This window comes from Alligator sinensis, unplaced genomic scaffold, assembly GCF_000455745.1.
Source record: "Alligator sinensis unplaced genomic scaffold, ASM45574v1 scaffold1719_1, whole genome shotgun sequence".
NCBI classification, from domain to species: domain Eukaryota; kingdom Metazoa; phylum Chordata; order Crocodylia; family Alligatoridae; genus Alligator; species Alligator sinensis.
In genome coordinates, this window is record NW_005842507.1 from 794,479 (window position 1) to 815,504 (window position 21,026).

A 21,026-nucleotide genomic window follows, 5' to 3' on the forward strand; every position below is an offset into this window, starting at 1 on the left:
AAAGACAGACAGAGGGAAGGAGGGAAAAAGAAGGAGATGGCACTTTAAAAGCCGGCCCTGGCAATGATCACCAGAGCAGCCCCGAGGAACCTGCCGGTGCCCCCTCCTCAGCCATCACCCAGCCCGTGAGCCTTCTCGATGGAAGAAGATTTTGGGAGCCCCAATGCCAGCGTGATTGGGGAAAGGTCTCTCCCCGGCGGGAGCAGCTGGGTGGCCGCCTTCCTCTGCTTCATCATCCTGCTGACTGCCGTGGGGAACTTCCTGCTCATCCTGCTCATCTTCACGCAGCGCTCCCTGCGCAACACCTCCAACTACTTCTTGGTGTCCCTCTTCATGGCCGACCTCATGGTTGGCTTGGTGGTCATGCCGCCGGCCATGCTGAACCAGCTGTACGGCCGGTGGGTGCTGGAGGGCGAGTTCTGCTCCATCTGGTACGCCTTTGACATCATGTGCTGCAGCGCCTCCATCCTCAACCTGTGTGTCATCAGCCTCGACAGGTACCTGCTCATCATCTCCCCGCTCAAGTACAAGCTGCGGATGACCTCCTGCAGGGCCGTCTGGCTCATCTTTGCGACCTGGACCTTAGCCGCTTTGGCCTCCTTTCTGCCCATCAAGATGGGGTGGCACGAGCTGGAGTTTGAGATCACACCGCTCAACATCACCTCCCACATGGAAGAGGACCAGTGCAGGCTCCTGGTCAGCTTGCCTTTTGCCCTGATAGCCTCCTGCCTGACTTTCTTCCTCCCATCCGTGGCTATTTCCTTCACCTATTGCCGGATCCTCCTGGCAGCCAGGAAGCAAGCGGTGCAGGTGGCGTCCCTCACCACCAACGTGACCTCCACTTCAGATGATCCCACGCAACAGGTAAGGAGGCTTGATGTGTGGGGGCATGATTTTCCTAGGTGCAGGCAGTGGAGTCTACTTGACCCACAATCCCTGCGGATCCCGGGTTCTGCCTTCCTGGGAAAGCTTGGGGCTCTTGCTATAGTATCCACAGTCGTGAGGACTGCAGGACGTTGATGGCTTGCAGACTCACTCAAGGGATGGACTTGCTCGTGCTGGTAGGAGCTGCACCTTGGGAGCACTGTTCCCTTGGACTGCTGGTAGTGGAGAAAGGGGAGCTGGTAGGTTGAGAGCCAGGCGGTCTGGGCAGGAGAGGGACTGTCAGGACTGATCCACCTGCTGTCTGTCTGTCCCTCCGCAGCAGCCATCGCCAGTTCAGAAGCAGCGCTGAGGAACAGAAGTCAGCAGCTGGAGTGGTTTCCTTAGCCGAGACAAGCCTGATTTCCCCCCTGAACTCTGCAAAGGCACTTATATCTCAAGAGTGGAAAGTTAGAGAGGCTGATTATGGTGCAAGCAGGAAGCTCAGGGAATGAAGAGTAACTTAAGGCTGTTGAGAGAGGAGGTAGAGAAGGGAAAAAGCCAGGAAAATTCTCCCCTTTCCCTTTCCCTGTGTCTGTTTCAGGGAAGGGGGCAGGTTGTTATTCAAGCTCCTCCTAGGAAAAAGCTCTCCGCTCTACCCCTTTCCTACCCCGCTATTTCCAGGAGTTCGTCCCAGCAGGGGAAGACACCCATTGATTCAGTGGCAGTTTGGGATCAGGCCCTAGCCCTTGGTCAGCCCACCCCAGGCCTTTGAATAGTTGCCCTGCAACTCTGCCTGTCCCCGGTGAATGATGCCCGGGGGCTCTGAAATGAACCTGCAGACTGGTCAGGGGCAACCCGAGGAGAAAGCACCTCCCGAGAGTGGTGGAAAGGTGTTCGTTGCTGCTGCAGTGGTGTCAGGGGCGCTCCCTGCCATCAGTCCTGGTGGGTGGAGGCTCTTTGCTGTCTTCTAAGTATGCTGTGGTTTGTCAAGCTGAGGCAACCTGGTCAAGGTTTCTTTCTGCAGCCCCGCCGACCTTTGCCGTCCTCCTGACATACACACCCTTGGTGTTCAGGACTTGTGGCACTGCTCACTGCAATGCTGATTTTCTGGTCATGGGAAAAGGGTAACGGAGAGGCAGATGTCTGCTTCCATCCCAAGCTCTGCTACTGACTTGCTGAGAGACTCTGGCAACTCACTTTCTCTCCCTGCACTGCTCATTCCCCGCCCCTGTAAAACAGGGATGGTGATAACCTAATTTGCAGGGTTGTGCTGAGCCTTCACTGCTCCTACTCCTCAGAGAGGAAGTGGTACATAGACATAGGCTTTATTAAAGGCCACCTAGTCCAGTCCAAATACCTTTTGCGTTGCTGCTTCCCTGACATCTCTCTGCAGTGCCCTGCTTTCCCAAGTGCCTGCAATGGGTCCCCATTGTCCTGTAGGGCCTGGAAGAGAAGAACTGCAGGAGCAGGTGAGGCGCAGAGCAGCATCTGCACCCCTGCTCACTTCTCCAGGCAGGAAAACTTGACAAAACTCCCTGCGGGGGCCTGATACTTTAGCGCCTGCACTGCAAAGTGCTGATGAGGGCCTGGTCCAGAAAGGTGTTGACTGCCCTTGACTATGATGTGAGTTGGTAGGGCTCAGCGCTGCCTAGACACAGCTGAGCACCTCACACGATCAGACCCAAGCTGTAGTAATGAGACAGTAGATGTGGGCTTTCTATCTCCACCCTCATTAGCCTCATTACCACTGGCTGAGCCCACACGACCTCGTTCATCGTGCCTGAGGGCCCGGGCCCGAGAACAAGGCACCTTGGGGTAAGCGAGGTGTGAACTTATTGTTGAGGAGCAGACGGGTGGTAACAACCCAGGTGTTTTTACTTCATCATAGGTGTGAGGTAGGTTACCTTGCAAGCCAAGTAGTGTACCTCATGCAAACTCATTCGTGTGTCCACAGTGTGAGAATTGTAACGAGGGACAAACGACCCATATTTGACCATGTGCATGTGTGTGCGCGTATCTATAATATGATGAGCCTATGATGGTTGAGAAGACCGATGGGAGTCCAGCGCAAAAGTCCAGCCTCTGTGGTGCCTTCCTGGCCACATCATGATTGCCCAGTGGCCTGTCCCCAATGCCTCAGGTGTGACGGGATCTGGCCCAGCAGATGACACTGTACCTGTACCTGAAGCGGGCTCCAGAAGGAGTACGAGAAACCAAGGCCAGTTAGTCCCTCCCCAGTTCAGGGGAGGTGGGAAGAGGTGAAGGTTCCCCACACTTCTTTGCTCTTGTCTGAAGAGCAGGGACTGCCTCCGTGCAATGGGGCCCTTGGCTCAAATGCTTACTGTGTCTGGTCCTGAAAGACAAGGTACAGTTCATGGGGTATGGTGATGTCCTCACTATTCATCATGGCCAAGTGAAGGATCCACGCAGGATGGGATGTGGGTGAATCAGACAATACTGGGTTGGGGGGACAGGGGCTAATGGACAAGGGTGAGAGAAGCTGGCCTTGATGCCATCTAGATTGAAACCAGTATGGGGTGACCTGCACCTGCTCTGCTGGACCCAAACCTCCTTCACCACGCTGACCAACGGCAAGCATTGGTTTGATTTTTATTAGCTGAAAGGGTCCTTAGGGAAGTAATGAAGATTTCTCCTTCCCCTTACACCAGTTTTATAGTGGGGGAACTCTGTTGGATTTACTGGTGTAACTGGGCAAAGAGTCCCTCTGCAGCCAGTTTTCCTCAATGTCTTTGGAAAAATGTCCTTGTCTGTGTGCGTGTGTGTCAATCCCCCTAGTTTCAGCGTCTTAGCTTCAGTGCTGGACTATTTATATCTAGGACTGAAGAAGGTACAGCTTCATTTCTAATGATTAAGACTTTAGAAATCAGGAAGAGGAAAAATGATCTGGAGGGTTTTAAAGACATTGTCCTGACTCTCTCTCCCTCTCTCTCCTTCATGCAAACACACAGAGACTTGCACACTGGATTCATTGCAAATGTAATTGTTGCTGACTTTAGGCCCTTCCTGGCTCACTGCTCCGGGCTGGATGTTTGGTTTCTCTCAGATATGAGTGAGCTCTTTAATCTTTCTCCCCTTCATGATGATCAAAATGTGTTGGGGTCAACGCATGGCATCCCAGCCCCTTCCAGGAATGACTGCACTTGTCAGAGAGACAAAAAATAGAGGATAGCTTAATGGAAAACATCCTTCATGAGAAGGGATCCTGATTTCCTCTGATTTAAAAAAATCCCCAATTTTCAGTTAAAAAAAGTAACCCCACATCCACATTTTTCCATGATTAAAATGAAACACCACTATCTATATCTATATATTGGCAATATTTCATTTAAAGCACAGAAAAATGTGGATTTAGGGTTATTTTTTTTAAACCCAAAAATTGGGGATTTTTTTAAATCAGAGAAAACCAGGATCGCCAACCATGAACCTTGCAGATCTCTCTCCACTCTCTCTCTGGGCACCTTGAAACCCCACCAGGAGGGTGTATTGCATGTCTACAGCACCTTGCATTTAAGGATCTCAAAGCACTTGATTAATTATATCTCCAAGACTCCTCGGGGATTGAGTATTCAAAATCCCCTGTTATAGATGGGGAACAAAGGCACAGTGATTTGGTGACTACTGGGAATGGCACCCAAGGGCCCAACTGTCCTGAGATGAGGCAGTAGGGACTCTTTAGTCCTGGCCCTCTCCTTCTTCCAGTCCCCTGCTCGCATGGGGCAGCTCCCTGAGGTTTCTGGGGCTGCAGGAGCAGGCCAGATTTCACTTGGAAACTGGGGGTGCCAAGGAGCTTTGCTGACCAGAAAGAGCCTTGCTCTCTCTCACTCTCGCCCCCTTGCTTGTTCAGCTGTGGAGAAGGGAACAGCAGTCACAAAAATAACCATGTGGAGGAGGAGAAGCTGTCATGCCCATTGTTAGGGAGCATGGAGCTTGATGCCGCTCTGCTTGGTGCGGCTTGGTGGCAGGGAAAGGATAGGGAATGACAGGAGCCTCAAAGCACTGGAAACCACTTTCTTCCCCCTTTTAGAAAGAGCCTTCCCCTGTTGCCATCCCCTGGGATCTGCGGGACATCGGCAGGCTGGAATTAGCAAGAAACAAGGCACCTGGTGCTGGAGAGCTGGATGAGGGTTAAAGGCAAGTGGGAACCATTTATCCAAAGCCCCCTGGGCTCTGCTGTGTGTCTTTAGTACATCCCACTCAGCCCTGGGCTGCAGTGGCAGGGCTGTTGCTGGGCTCTGTACTAGCACCACCCTATTTGTCTCTGTCAAGAAATCTAATTAACCTCTGAGCTGGGTTCATTAGTAGTTGCTGTGAGTAGGGACTGGATGGCCATGCGTGCACCAGAGTTGTGACAGGTGCTGAACACTGAGACGAATAATACATCCTCACGTCTACCACTGAAATACAACATAAGAGAGATCTCCCTGCTCAGCTGCTTCCAGATTCATAGATGTCATGACACTTGCTACCTTTCCTGCCTGGGGAACTTAATTCACCAACTTGTCTAAAAGGATTGCAGTAGCCAAACTAGGACCTGGAACCGGGTCAGTGGAAGTAGCGAGAGGAACCCAGATGTGGCACTACGTCCTAAGCAACACGTGTGTGTGAAAGGTCTCAGCATCAAAGGAGGACTTTCGGCAGAATGAAGGTGCCAAAGTCCAGAACTGCAGCTGTGAACATCTACCCTTAGCTGTTGCCCACCCCTGTGGGTGCCTGAACTCCAGCGGTCACAAACTCCTGCAAGACCATTTCAGGCTGGACATAAGGAAAAACTTCTTTACTGTCTGAACCCCCAAGGCCTGGAACAGACTGCCCCCAGAGGTGGTGAAGCACCTACTCTGGACACTTTCAAGAAACATCTGGATGCTTATCTTGCTGGGATCCTTTGACCCCAGCTGACTTGGGCAGGGGGCTGGACTTGATGATCTTGTGAGGTCCCTTCCAGCCCTAATGTCTATGAAATCTATGAAACTCTACAGGCGTCTCCTGTTTGATAGGCATGTTCCCCAGGTGTCTTTTCACATGCCCAGATCTGCCCCACTCTTGATGTGCCTGGGCAGCTCAGTGCCCCGTGTAGGCCTAATCCAGAATCGAGGCAATCTTCTTTTCAGGATCCCTTAGTTCAGTAGGTGTCATCAGAGCCGGCCTACCACAGGACTGGGAGCAGGCTTCGTACACGATGCAATGAGGGGCGCTACTTGGTTTTAAAATGGGACAAGAGAAGAAGCTGCCTTCTCCCTTTATGCAGTAGCCTAGGGCCAGACTCCAAGAGAGGCCTACTTGAGGGGATGTGGAGTGTTGTCCAGCTTAAAATTTAGATGGGAACTGAAATGAAGAACACCTGGGTTAGACATTGAAGGGTCTCTTGGTCTAAGAGATGGTGACTCCTCACAAACAGCGTGCTGAGCAGGGAACACTTTGGCCAGTGGGAAGTGTGCTTGAGTTATCATTCTCTCTCCCTGAGAGAGACATTATCCTGAAGTGTCTAGAAGTTGGACTTCAAACATGCCACCGAGGCCTAGATGTTGACCATGTGCCCGCTTAGCTCACTGCAATACAGTTTTGCTGAAAAGCAGGAGATTCTTAGCAGGCTTCCTCCCCGCTGTTGCAATGGCGGCTGTTCTGGTACATTCAGAGATCTGGGAAATTCGTAGCCTGAACAGACCTGGAGATGAATTGATGGGTAGATGGAATTGGTCAGTAGTGCAAAAATGGATGGGATATATCACACAAATGGTGCCATCCCACACAATAGCTAGTCCTGTCCATCTTCCCAATCACAAGCCTTACTAGTTGTGTGTGTGTGTGTGTGTGTGTGTGCATGCGATATACTTCACACAGATGGGAAGAAAGCATGTGAAATGGCAGAGAATTTGAAATGCTAGAACGTGACCCTGTTCGGAAATCTTATTCTGCCTCCAATATTTTGTCAGTTGCTTGCAATTACGGGCTGAATACCTCCTTTCTCCGAGTGAGTGGTTGAACCCCTGCATGTATTTTTATAACCAAAATGTGGCTGAATTCGAGTTCATTTATAATCTGTTTCTGCAGGCAAAAGTAATTGCTGCTAAGTCAAACAGATTTAATTCCTCAGTAATAGTCTCTATTGACCCTGGATCCCACAGGGAAAAGACAAACTTAATTGCCTTTAAATACCTGGACTTAATTTGTTGTTCCCTCCCTCTCTCTCACATAAAGAGCTGGGACTCGCTGACCCAGCCAACACACTTGTGGGAGATGAGAAGTCATGTAGTTTAGGAAGAAGAACAAGGAGCAGGAACTAATATCGATGTTGGTGCCTTTTCTGAGGCATCAAACTCCACGAGCAATCACATTTAAAGGGTGAGATCAGCAGGTCCCAAATGGGGGGCCGCAACCCCAAATGGGATCGCAACATCAGCAGACAGGGTTGTGGGGGCAGGTTGGGAGTGAGGGGCCATGCTGAGGAAATGGGACCATAAATGGGGTCATGCTAAGGAAAAGTTTGGGAAGCACAGGGCTAGATCCTCCCCTTGCATAAATCACACAGCTAAAGAGCTGGCCCAGAATGGTTGTGGGAGCATGATCAGCATTTAGGCCCGAAAAGCAACGTCCCTTGTGCAGCTGGGGGTGGGGGTGGGTGGGAAGGAACAATCTTCAGCACCACGGACAGCAGGGAGGCCGCAGTCTGGACCGGGGCATGCGGCAGTTGGAAATCAAGGAGCCTGAAGCAGGTGCTCGGGGTTAGATTGTGTTCAAGCTGCCTCGCTGAGCAAGGGCCTGTCAAAAGCCACCATCCTACTCCCAGTTAAACCAGGGGCATTGAAATGGGGCTTTCAGATGGGCCTGGCTGAGGGATGGGAGCTGGTCTCTTGCAGAAAGAATCGTGTCTTTGGCGCAGCGGAGCTGTCATTTGCATCCAGCCTCAACTCAACTGGAATAAAACAGCAGACCAAAAAAATGAGATGCAAAGCAAAGAGCCACCGGGGTGTTACATTGGTAATGGGAATTTCTTTGTGGAAGGGAGGGCTGATCAGCAAGCTGTGGCTTATTTCATTAAGCCAGGATGCTGGCAGAATGATTTAATTTGTGACTGCTGAGCTAGACGGAAGCCAGAGCCAGTCCTGGTGTTTGTGAACTGAAATATGTAGGACCCTGTTTTTAAAAATGCAATGATGTGGCTGCACCATGAGGCTAAGCTGCTTCCCAGTAAATTCTTCCGGAGAGCGATTGATTTCCTTGGATTTTCGCAGTAACAAGAGGGGCTCAATACCAAGGCCGTTCTTTAGTGGGTAGAATTTTTCCTCTTCTCAGCGCTTCCAGTTTTAATCACAGCCTTCACTGCCGGGCCAGTCTGGGGGGGTCCTCCCTTCCTTCCTGTGTCTTTGTAACAGGGTATTTAGCAGGATCTGCAGATTCATTGGAACGACCGGCCGTTGCGGTGAGCACTACTGCTGTAGCGTCTAACTTGCAACCGCTGGGATGTCACCCCTGCATTGTAGCACCCTTGCCACCTCACCCCAATTTGGAGGGTAGGGGTTGAGAGCGGGGTTCAGACAGCACATGCTACCTGCCCATTCTTTCTGTGTAGTGGGATCTCACGAGGCAGTCACATGCCTGGCACTTCTGGGTGGATGTGAATCCAAATCCTACCACTGAGTAACTGTGGGCTTCGGAAATCCCTGCCCCTGCTCCATGCCTCAGTTTCCCTGCTAAGAAAAGGAGAGGGTCTAGGGGAGTGTTCGGGGTAGCGCACTGATGTCTGATTTGCCATTCAAGGCCTCTGTAGTATCTCTAGTGTTGGACAACACACACCTGCTGCCCGTGTCGGAGGGCTCCATCCTGCTCAGTGCAAATCCCATTCAAGCGGTTGGCAGCTGTGGGCACTCAGCGTTTTTGAAGCCTGGGGTCCTGCAAGGGAGGCACGAAACCCACCCTGTAGCACAGGGGACCATGTCCACCTGCAGCCAGGACAGCGTGTTCCCTCTGTGTTGTGGCCTCCCCTCCAGGGGCCCATCAGGCTCGTGCTGACGGTCCAGCTGGGAGCTGCGTTCTGCGGAGGCGCCTTGAACTGCGCTCCTCGCCACTGGAGTTGAGTCTGAGCCATGTCCCAGTGCATCCTCATCCCCCTGGGTAACCCCCCAGAGGACGAGGCAGCAAGGCTTGCTGGGGGCTGCATTACGTGGGTCCCTCCTGTTGTTGAGGCTTCCTTCTCACGCTGCTCCTCCTTCTCCACAGGTCTCCAGAGCCCAGAGCCAATCGGCGGCCACGAGCGAGAGCAGGAAATTTGCCAATAAGCACAGCAAGAAAGCCTTGAAGGCCAGCCTGACCCTGGGCATCCTGCTGGGCATGTTCTTCGTGGCCTGGCTCCCCTTCTTTGTGTCTAACATGGCACAAGTAAGTCCCGGGCAGATTGTTTTCTACCTCTATCTGTCACATGCGCCCTCGCCTTGAGCAAAGCCCCCGAGGAGCAGTGTGGATAAACATGAGTGCAATGTCCATGGCTCCCACGTAATGTCACTGGCCTCCCTGCCCTTCTTCTGGGTCCTTTCCCATCCCTGCCCATGTGGATTCTGGCTGGAAGGGCCCGTTTTTAAAAGGTGCTTTGAAGGCAGTGGGGAGCGAGATGCCTGCACACCCAGCCCTCAGCTCCCCAGGGCAGGGACTGTCCTTTGTGCAAGGATGTCTGGAGCCATGGCCCGGTGGAAGCCATGGCTGCTTGGCCAGGAGGTAGAACCAGGGGAAGCAGGACACACAACTGCTGCTCATGGGCCTTCCTGAAGGCCATTTTAGCTTCTCGTACTGGCTCAATCCCACCCTCCCAGTGCAAGTCCTGCCTCTGTGCTGGGAACCTGCAGCGAGGCAAACATGCTGAGCTCTTCTCAAAGCCAAGCTCATTTCCACCCCCCGCTAGGAGGGGGAAGCACTGTTGCTCCCCACGCATGGGGCTGATGGCTTCGCTGACACACTCATGCTGCTGTAGCTGCACCCAGTGAGGCAGCCCCTTCTGGAAAGGGAGCTTGGCCTCCCCTGGGCTCCCTGTCCTGTACTGATTCTCGTTGCAGGAAGCTGGGAAGTCCTGGATGCTTCCCCCACCCCTGCTGTGATGAGCTCTGCCCCAGGCTGCTGCCTGCGTTTGCTTTCCCGTGGTCCCCCACAGGGACTTCCCTCCTTGGGGCACATGGAAAGGCCCAGAACTCCCTCCGCAAAGGCCAGAGCTGGGATGCAACTGTCCCGAGGGCAGCACAACCAAGCCCCAGAGCACAGAAAGCTCTGGGAAAGGTTGAGGCAGCCACAGCACTGCAAACGGCCTCAGTGACTTGGTCTAATCTCTGCTCTCTCCCACCTGCAGGCAGTATGTGACTGCATCCCTGCCGGCTTCTTTGATGTGCTCACCTGGCTTGGTTACTGCAACAGCACCATGAACCCCATCATCTACCCGCTCTTCATGAGGGACTTCAAGAGAGCCATGGCCAAGTACCTGCCCTGCTGCCGGCGCTCGTGGGAACGCAGGCCCAGCGCCATCTCCCTGTCGATGAGGAACTCCAACAGTGGGCAGCGGCTGGGGATGTCCCTCAAGAATGTCCTCACTTTGCAGGGCGAGACTGACTCTGTGGACTCGGTCATCCAAGTGAACGAGCACATCTTTCTGCCCGCCTGCAAAGACCATCACTTGGAGTCCATCCCAGTCACGGGGGCCGATTCAGTCAACCTATTTGACTTGGACCACACAGACCAGGAGCTGCAGATCAACCAGCTAAACACTCCCATGGATTGACCGAGGGGCTTGGATGGGAACAGAAGACGGCTGGGGAGAGCTCGTTACGGGGTCTCCCAATTGACAAACTAGCCATATGCTGCCTAATGGTACCTGCTGCAATATGGTGTGGCCCCTGAGGACAAAGGCAGAGATGGAGGAGTATGTGGCGCTGTGTGTGCGTGTGCATGTATGTGTATAGGTACAGGGACCTCTTGAACCAAAATGGACCGTATGGACATACCGCGGCATTGATTTACCATGATATATAGCCCCCTGCCACTCTGCAAACAAATCACTGGGTTCTTTGACAGCTTAGCTGCAGGAAGGGAAATGTATCTCCTCTTCGTGTGGAAGTCGCTAACCATTTCTTCATGTTACAGTTTGGGCTTGTTTAAAAAGGTGAAGTCACATTTTATTGCTGAATTGCTGGTCTCTCTGTACTCGCTTTCTCACTGCCGCTACTCCCCACTCCTTATCTGTGAACCACGAAGCAGCCCAAGTGCTCTTAAGAGGCTGAACTAGGCATGAAGTGCCTGGGTATGATGCTTTTAGTTTCTCCGAGTTAAGAAAACTGGTGATATTTTCCCTTCTCTTGATCAGAACGTAGAATTTGAAATCAGCCCACAGCGAAAATGAAGAGGATGGGAAAGAAGCTGAACTAGATCTAGCAGGCAAAGGGGTCCAAGAAGAGCCCAGTGCTGCCTCTTGGCAGAGAGCAATCTCTGCTCCGTGCCAGTCCCTTTCATACCGGTACACAAGGTTTGAAGGATGTCTGGGAAACTCCGGGATGCTGGATTTTCTTGTTCTGTTCTGAAAGCCCAAGTAAAGGGAGCACTTTGAGGGTGAGCCTTTAAAGGGCAAAAGCTGGACTGCTACTCTGACCCCGCAAGCCCCAGCTGCCAGACTAGTGCTGTGGGGAACGTGCATTTTCAGATGCTGAGCGCCCCTAATTGCTGGAGAAGTCTGTGGGAGCTGCAAGGGGGCACGTTTCTGCCTGGAGCAGAGGCCTAGACTATATGATCTCCTGAGGTCCCTTCCAGCCCTTGTTTTCTGTGTTTCTATACCGAGTGCCTCAGTTTGCTCATCTGAAGGCAGGGATCATAATGCTCACCTGCTTTCACAAAGCGCCTTGAGATCCTTGGACTAACAGTGGGCAACTGTCTGCGGAGTCTAACTGCTGTCTTTGTGGAGACTGTTGTGACGAAGGGGGGTGTAGTTACAAATTCACGGGAAACAATTCAAAACATATTCTCGGCGTTTGTGCCCCCAGGTACAGATGGATGGCACCGCTGTGTTCAGTGACGTATCCCAGGAGCAGCATTCGCTCGTCCTGTGGCCACAGTCCAATTTGGGCAGCTGCAATCTGCCGATCTAAACCCCACCTGCAGTTTGAATCCAGGTGCAGAGATCCACTCCGCTGAGCTGGCTTTTGCCACACGAAACAGCTCCAGTGCTCCAACCAGGGCAGACCTGCATTCGAGGTGGGGGTGGGAGACCACGACCTGCACGGAGCAGCTTAAGGCTGTTGTTGGAATGGATGTCACGCTCAGCAGCACAGCAGGTCAAGTAAGGGGGGTGGGGAAAGCACCACACACAGCACAGAGGACAGCACACACACATTTTCCACCCAGTCTGAGAGAGCACAAACCAACATATGGTCGTATTAGCAAGTCCGGGGTGGGCGGTGTTTTGGAAAGGGAAAATACAGATTCATTTTGTTCCTTTTATTAAGGTCAAATTATAAGCCTTGGAGGGAAAGGGGATTTCTGGAAGGGAAATGTGAAGGACAGAAAAGAAAAGGATGGGTGCTTTGCTGCCTATTAGGTCACTGAAAAAAACTTTGCCTTGTATTGTGAGACTTGGCCCTGGCTCCCCTACGTTTTATCCAAGGATCTCAACACACTTTGCAAAAGGCAATGAAGCTTCAAACCTGCCAGGGAACGCTCAGTGTTATTCTCTCCATCATACATACGATGCAGTCTGGAGAGTGTCTTGCTTAAACCCTTACAGCCATGCACTGTCAGAGGATGAATCTGGGTATCCTCATCCGTCTCCCTATGACAGGTGGGTGAGACTCACCTTGGTGAATCGATGTGCACTGTGCATGTAGATCCAGCATTTAAAAAACCTGACAGTGATACAAAACAAATTCACCCCTTTAATTCCCAAGTGACAAGCTGTTCTTCAAACAGACAAATTCCTGGTCCCCAAGATACTTTAATAATGCTGCCACAATCACTTGGTTTCCCTAAGTTTCACAACATGAAGCAGCATTTTCCTACCATGATCACGGCAGTAACCTCCGAGGACAAGCACTAGGACTTCAGCTAGTGCCAATCAGGACAACTCCATGATTTCTGTGGCTCTTGGCTGATCTACAGCAGCCGAGAACCCGACTCTCCGTCAGGTGAGAAGACAGTCACAGCAGCTCCGAGGGCTTTGTCCCAGTGACACTCCACTTCCATGCTCCAGTTTCGATAACATCTTCTAAGCTGCAGTCAGTGCCCATCCTGCTGCACCTTCTGCAGTCCAGTGTAGAGACAGCACCTGGCCCAAGTGTGTCTGTCACTGTTAACACTAGGGTCAGTCTATTCCTGTCTGCCTGTCTTGCCACTGTGCGCACAAAGAATGGATGGAAGAAGAAAATGAGGGGGTGGCACAGCAATGCCACCGTGGTCCCATAACCCTGAGCTAGCCTTAAGGCAGAAGAAGCTAATGCCAGAGTGCAACAACTCTCGTCCGAATCCCACTGGACTACTAATTCATGCAGGGGAGTAAGTAAACCAGGTCTGAAGTGCTGAAGGAACAGATGTGGGCTTTCATGGGGGGTTTTCTCAGGTACATTATAGCAGTTTGGCTGTATTGCAGCAATGGCATCAGCTGGGCTTTTCCATCCCAGCCTCTGAGCACTGGCTGATGGTGCTTCCTACCCTGTAGTGTAAGGAGATGTGGCGTAAGGAAGGTGGGAAGAAGCAACTGCAAAATGAAGAGCAGACCAGCCCTGCTGGACATGCTGGTGTTCCAGCCCAGCCGCTGGGAGTCTCCTGGTGTTGTGGGAGCCTGAGAGACGCTGTGATCCTGCCAGAACATCCTCCCACTCCAACACTCCCAAAAAGATCTCCAAAGGGTTTCCACTGAAAACCAGTATTGCCCAGGGTTATTCAACGGTTCTAATGGCTCTTTAACCCAACAGTGCCAGACCTACGGAAATTATTAGCTGTGCCAGAAACCAGATGCTCATGTTTTCTAGTAACTGCATTTAGTGCTCAGCCCAGGGGTGCACTGAAGAACCAGGTAGGCCAGGGCTGTCTTGCACCAAAGCACTAGGCAGGTTGTGTCCTCTAGTCATGATGCAGTGACCAAGGAAAGAGCAAGGGATTGTTCAGTGTTGATTTCTCAGATTCAGTCCAGACTTTGGTCTGCTGCCTGCTTCTTGATGTCATTATTGTTCGAATAGTCTGGGTCGTGGCAGGAGATTTCTCCCAGGACATGACTAGAAGAACCAGAGCAGCACAGGGAGCTGGCTGATACATGTTTGTTGCTTGGGCTTTGGTCTCTGCTGGCATCTGACGAGACTGGCGATTCGGAAGCCTTGGGGTGTGTAAGGGGAGAGTTTCTGCCACTCGGGCACGGTCCATCACTAGCTATGGGCTCCCAGGACCAGTGGTCAGACTTGATGGCACCGTCTTCTACCACCCTGCTGTTCTCTCCCTGAGTCTCATTGTCTGCTGGCTCCTGTCTTTTCTTGCCCTGGCTGGAGAAGAGGCTGGTGCTCCCCATCTCCTCCAGGCGACAGTCCTTGGTTTTAATGCCCACAGCCTTCAGGATAGTGTCCATTTGCTTCATGTAGTCCAGGTGTCCGCTGACCTGCAAAGAACAACCACGGCCTGTTAGTATGAAAAACCCAAGTGGAGCACAGCTGAGCCCCGCGCACGGAGAGCAGAGGCAGCCGGGAGGACCTGCCTTAGCCTTAGACAGCAGGGAGAACTCGATCTGAAAAAAGCAGTTCCCTACGAATCACCCCAAGGGATCGCTGTCCTGGTCACGCACAGCTTTTCATGTGCTGCACTCTCCCTGCACCGCCCCAGGCCCGGATCACTGCTGCTCCCACACCTCTAAGGTTTAAGTGCTGGCTGGGATTACAGAGGACATGCACTGAAATGACTGAGGTGCAGAGATGGGAGTCAGGAGGGCTGGGTTGCTGTCTGACCTGGGGTAAGACATCCCTTCTCCGTGCCTCAGTTTCCTCAGCCGTACACTGCAGACAGCTGTTTCTACGAGACAGACCATTGCAGGACTCGATTCCTGTTTATGAGGGGCTTGTAGCTGGAAGCTGTTCCCTGGCACCAGTGAGATACTGCTTTAAGAGTGAACTGAGCCTGCAGACGCAGAATACATCTGGCAGGGCTATCTAATTTGCGATGCTACCTGTTAACGAGCTATGCTCCTCTGACTGGCATATCAGACCCCTCCCTCAAATAAATATGAGAGAGGAAAATAACCAGACTATTTAAACAGCTCTTTCCAATCACTTTTAAGAAGGGCAAGGGAACACTACGGACTTCAGCCCTCAGGTCAGATGGAACCAGCTGCCTTTTCAGGCCAAGCTGCTGCAGCTGCTGAATGAGACTTTGCAAGCAGCTACGCTCCTCCAAATATCCTTTCCTATACTACTTGCAGCTGCGTGTAAGGATGCACCTGTGAACACAAAACATGTACAACGGACCCACCAGCAGGCTTCTCTTGGCAGGAGAGTGCCATTAAACTGAGTCAAAGCTAATTCCGCGGCCCATGCTTCAGCGAGCGCAGAGGATGTTAGCAAAGATTAAAGTGCATGATTTTGTACCCTAAAGCTATCTGGCATCTGCACTGTCCAAGAGCTTCTCACAGCACACAGTGACCTCAGCTGGGAATCCCTGAAGCATGAGGGCTGGCATACATACGGTGAACAGTGGTTTGAGATCTGCTGAGAGGTTTGTCTCGCTAGTATTGTGAGGCAGGGAGTCTCCTGGCTAACTCTGTGCCAAGGGGAGTACGTCGGGGACACCCAGCTGTCACAGCCTTGTGTTTCTCCACGCTGGACTCAGGTAACTGCTGCCACCACCACATTTCTCACCCAGAGATCTCATGCTGCCCCCCTCGCTCTGTTCCCTTGTGCTGTCTGAGACGTCTGGTGCCTGCTGTAGTAGGAGGCAAGCGCTCTTCAAAGGCCATTGCAGCAAAACTCCCTCACCGCAGCTCAGCTCCAGACTTGCTTATTTGCAATTAGTGTGTTGCCTACAGTTAAAAGCCAGTGAAAGATCTTAATCACTGTTCAGCTAGAGATCCCCCCCATGCTCCGGTAAGCACAAAAAAGTCTTGCTGCAGATCCCAGTCTAGACTCCCCTCTCCAAAGCTGCTAGGTCCTGTATCCTCCAGCTTGGTCTCTGCTTCCCAGACCCCCTCCTTCCCTGCTTTTTTGAGTGTCCCTTCCTAGGCTCATTCAGCAACACTTTGAACAACTGCTAGCAGTAAAACTCATTTTCCTCTTCTAATGGTCCTTGCCGAACTGCTGGCATTTGACTGAACAAATCATGATGGCTCCTAGCAACCAGAAGGACCTTGACAGAGCTCTCAGACAGTAAATCACACTCACGTCCAACCATGTACATGCAAACCATGAACTCACCACATTACCTAACATCCTCCACTCCCTGCAAGGGGGAACTCCTTCTAGAATAGCTTGAAGTCCCTCCAAAGGGGATGAAGTTTGGGCTAAAGATCTGGCGAGATGACTAATCCCCAAGGCACAAAAGCAGTTCAGAGTTCCTTCGTGCAAAGGCAAAATTCAAGCCCACTGTCCATTTGCATAAAGCAGCTTTTGAGTGGTAACATTTGGATGCACTTAGAACTTGGAGCAAAGTGAAGGATTTAATCAGCACATTAGTAATGCAATATTCAGCTTTAATCAGCCCAGATGGCTCAACAGCCTTTTTAGATTTTGAACAGATCAGTACTTTAATTAAAATACCCATCAAAGGCCTAATGGCCTGATGATTCTGATGTTTACATTGCTCTCAAGAGAAGCATGAATCCTTCCTTAGTCAGTATGGGGCTCTTAGGAGACAGCAGGGGGGGTGGAACTTGGTAGAGAGCTGGGTTAAGTGGATGGGAACAGGTCAGTAATGGACCTAATGGCAAAAAAAAAGGGTGCATGAAGTTTGCTGTCCTGCTTTAGCTCCTTCCGGAGAAGTTCTCTCTTTCGTAATAGCTGTGATTCCCCCAACCCAAGATGTGCACGAGCAAGCCATAAAACAAGTCCCGAAACCACTCTGCCTGCAGAGCTGACTCCGTCGGGCACGTGAACTCTTCCTGCTGCCCACCTAGGCCACGGCTCCAGCCACACCGCGGGGAGGTTCCCAGAGCCACCCTGCAGAGGAACGGGCTGAAACCTGGAAGGTGATTCGATATTTTCACGTTCATATTCTGAATGGGAATCAAACCAAATATTTCCTCCCCATCGCACGTGGTGTGGGATTTCCGGATAAAAGTTATTTTGTTTTTCAAAATGCGGTTTGCTCAGAAATTGGGTTTTCGACCTGTTGTTTGTACATGAGGTCAGGAGGAGTTGTCAAGCCATACTGTGTCATGCGTTACTGCCACCAGTGTGTCATAACATGGCATCACGCTAGAAATGCCCTTTTATATTATTTTATTTTTGGATCATTTCATGGAGCTGCTACTCGGTAGAGACTATAGCAGCTCATTCTTGTTTCTAGAGCAAAAGCGTCTAGTGCGTGTGTTGTAAGAGATCAGCCCGACACTTTAACCAAGAAAAGAAGATAAACACTCTGTTTAATAATTAGAGGAGCAACTGCTCTCAATAGTCTTGGGTTAGCCGGGAATCATTTTTCTTGGCTCTGGCAAACAGTTGCTTCTTCACTGAGTACACAAGATGTTTTATCTGTACTAACCAGGAGCTGCTTTTGATTTAAAAAAAAATAATCAAGTATTACTAGAATATTTGGACAATTCTGACACGGCTTGACATATGACAGGTCACATTTTTCATTGCTGTTATCATGAGGCAATGCAAAACTATGAAAAAGTAAAAGCCCGTAGCAGCTTTAGACAAAAACTTCATCTTGAAATAATTTTGACAGGCTTTTCCCAAAACAAAATCTATATGAATTTGGGGGTTTACCAGTTCAGAAATTTTTTGCAGGCTATTTCATCAAAATGAATACAACTGCATGAAAAAGAAAATGTTTAGGTAAAATGCCTTTTTCTAGAAAGTAACTGTTTCAGTTAAAACACAGATGGATTCAGCAGCAACCCAGAGGCAAAGACTAGGGGCTGAGACACCTGGTGACAAGGAAGCCATTCGTATAATTCCAGGCATACAGTCTTAAAAGCTTTATGAAAAATCAAACAAATAAACTGGGGATAAACCTCCCCCCCAAACCAAATCAACCGACCACAAACTCTCCAATGCTATGCCGAGAACTCGCCTGCTCATCTCCTAGCGCAACTCAGACAGAGGTCTAAGGGGTGTCCTGCAGGGACACCAATCCAGACTGGAGTATGGTTAACACTAGTATTAATGAACCGCCCTATCTCCACAACCCCACATGACATAAGTGATTATTACCATCCTCATTTTACTAGTTGAGCACCGAGGCACAGAAAGACCCAAACGAGAAATTCTAAAAGCACGCTAAGGAAATATTACAGATTAATGTATGGCAACCACTCCAAAACCATCCTATGGAGACTTTCAGGCTAATCTACCTGTGGGCTGTTCTGCTTACAGTATTTTTAAGAAGCCTCTCATTGTGTTATCCAGCTACTAGTTAGAAAGAAGCTCCTTTCAAAAGTGGCTTTAAAAGGGCCAGATTTTCGTACGTCCTCAACACCCAAAAGTTCTCAGTGAGTGTGATGGAGAAAGTCTCTTTTCCCAACACTACATCTATAGGAGCCTCCACTCCTCCAAAAGTTCCTGCCCAGGCGTATGCATTGACGGTCCGGGTGGCCCTCATGCAAGCACCATGATCCAGGAGGATCAGCAGTTGCCACGATCGATCGGAGATGTTAGGCACTGAGCTCTTTTGATATTTGCCTTCTTCAGTTAGTTACCTAAATGGGAGTTGAGTTCTTCCCCCCATCCAGCTCTCCTAAGTACCATTAAAAATACTCCTTCATTCTTGCCCAAGGCAACTCCCTTCCCCTACTCCAAAGGGAAAAAAAAGAGAGAGAGAACTTTGCGGACACATTAGAATGAATCAGGAGAGGGATTTCAATTCAATTCAAACTCATTATGAAGATACACTTGAATTTAGAAAGCCGTATGGCAGCATATCCTGAACATCAAACGTAGATGATGGCAGGACTGTCTGTGCAGATCACACTCAGTATGTCCTGGCACCTTTCTAAAGGCCTTCTGAAACCGTTCCAGAATACGGCTGGTGCAGCACTGAAGCCACAGTCGAAGGCTAACACTCCAGATTTAATCAAAAACCTTAAATCACTGATGGAGATGCCCTCAAACTGTTCTGAGTCCTCTCCATCACATCTTCATCCACCCACGAGTCCAAGAACAAATGAATGCAAGTGTTCTGCAGTTTGCTAGGACAAGCAAGTCTGACAGACTTTGATTGAGAGCCCAAAGACCAAAGAGATAATCAGGAGGAAACATGAGGCATTTCCAGTCTGTATCTTATTTCCTTCCTTCTTTGGTAGCGTTAATGGTATCAAAGCTCAAACTGCAGCACAGGAGAACAGATGAGAAATGAACCTGTCAAGTAAAGTCCAATAAAAGAAAATATACCAACTGACGTGTCTCCAAAATATATTAGATGCAAAACCATTTTTCCAGTGTATCTTTTCACATCTGCAAGTTATTGCATGTTGCTTTGCTTCTGAACTAATGAAGTCGATTCGTTCCTGGGGTAACTCCACTGAAGCTACAATAATGTTTAAGTCGGGGATGAATTTGTGCCACTATATTTTTGTGGCACTAACATCAATAATAAAAGGGAAGCAGGCAGAGGGAAATGGATTCTACCCCTCGCACATTCATTGATGGGCAAATCCGAGTGCCATTATGGAAAGATGGGGATTGATTTTATTTGGGCAACGTCCAACTTCTGCCAGTGTCATCAAGGGATTAAACAGCCCTTTTAAACCTGCGGGTGAACCTCAGAATGAAAAACCTTCCTGTCCTTATTTCCAGGTCCAACTGCTGCCTCTGCACTTCCTGGCCGAGACTCTTATGGAACCAAAAATGTGAACGTGCTGATTAAAGATCAGATTGGGGGTCCTGACTCATGCAGCTCCCACCGGCTTCGGTAAGAACAGAGCAAAAGGAGTGAATAATCATTAAGCACCAGACTGCGACATGAATAATCCTCCCAGAGCATCCCGGCATGCAGTGGGAACAAACCTTCTCTGCCACCTGCTAGGAGGATACAGAACGCACAACCCACTGTAGCCATTGCCAGCTCAGCCTACGCCTACTGCTTTTCAGGGGTTGGTGCAAAACTTGCTCTGTGTTTGGCCCATTTCTATAGTAAACCATAAAGCTTTGTGACTTTAGCAACAAGGGGCTGATTCAAAAGCCCAATGACTCCGGATAAGGCCCCCGGAGAAAAAGATCGTCTTCAAGGCTACGTGCCTCTGTGAAGTCTGATTCAAAACTGGAGAAGGCTGTCAAGGGTTTTGCAAAGCTGACAAATCTCAGACCGTGCAGAGCTCACTAGAAGGCAGGACTCTTTTCCCGAACCACCAGGCGATGCTGTGAAGTTGAGCGCGGAGCTGCCGGTCAAACTGCCAGCAAAAAAGCAGTGGGGACTGCTTGAAAGAAACAATGATTTGGGGCAAATCTCTCTGCCATCATAGCAGTAAAATGCAGCTGGTTCCAGGTCCTGATGACCTGTTCTTTTTGCAATTCGATCCTTCAAGCTAAATTCTTGAAGGTTTCTCCTCGTCTTTGGCACAACGAGAACTTTTAAACTGGCTGAAACATCCACACTCGCAAGGAGGCCTTTTCTGGCTGTTTTAAGGAACTGGAATGAGCCAAAATGAAAACACCCACTTAATTGTTTGTCACAGGAGAGCACAGAAGCACTGCAGGAGAAACGATGTCGTAAACATGGGCTTTGCTGTATTTTTCTTGTGGCGAGAAAAGAAAACTAATGGACCAGATTCACCAGCCTGCTTGGGCGACTCTGGCCTGTTAAAGCAGGTTTTCCAGTTACTCTGCACCGTGGAGTGGCACAAAGCAGCTGGCTCTTCCAGTGACTCTGCCCTACTATCCCAGAACAAGCAGCAGAAAGATCTCCGCAAGACTGTATCTGTAGAGCAAAGTTTGGGTAGCTACCCACCTCCCCTCTGCACCACAGGACAATTTAAAAGGAGCAATTTTGGC

At 50.3% G+C, this 21,026-nt stretch overlaps 2 protein-coding genes across 5 annotated transcripts in view; one reads left to right on the forward strand and one right to left on the reverse strand.

Annotated features, from left to right (window-relative positions):
- HTR6 (5-hydroxytryptamine receptor 6) lies at positions 1-11,013 on the forward strand. Its single transcript, XM_006031495.2, has 3 exons — positions 1-864; positions 9,100-9,258; positions 10,214-11,013. Exons 1-3 carry the CDS (start codon positions 139-141, stop codon positions 10,637-10,639), a joined length of 1,311 nt encoding a protein of 436 aa, XP_006031557.1. The 5' UTR covers positions 1-138; the 3' UTR covers positions 10,640-11,013.
- A 1,746-nt stretch (positions 11,014-12,759) lies between these two features.
- The window catches only part of TMCO4 (transmembrane and coiled-coil domains 4), a 67,851-nt gene continuing 59,584 nt past the window's right edge, over positions 12,760-21,026 (reverse strand). For all 4 annotated transcript variants that reach the window (XM_006031483.2, XM_025213151.1, XM_025213150.1 and 1 more), the window contains one exon: positions 12,760-14,488. In XM_006031483.2, coding sequence (XP_006031545.1) covers positions 14,024-14,488 — 465 coding nt within the window. In that variant the 3' untranslated portion in view covers positions 12,760-14,023. The remainder of the gene's footprint in view (positions 14,489-21,026) is intronic.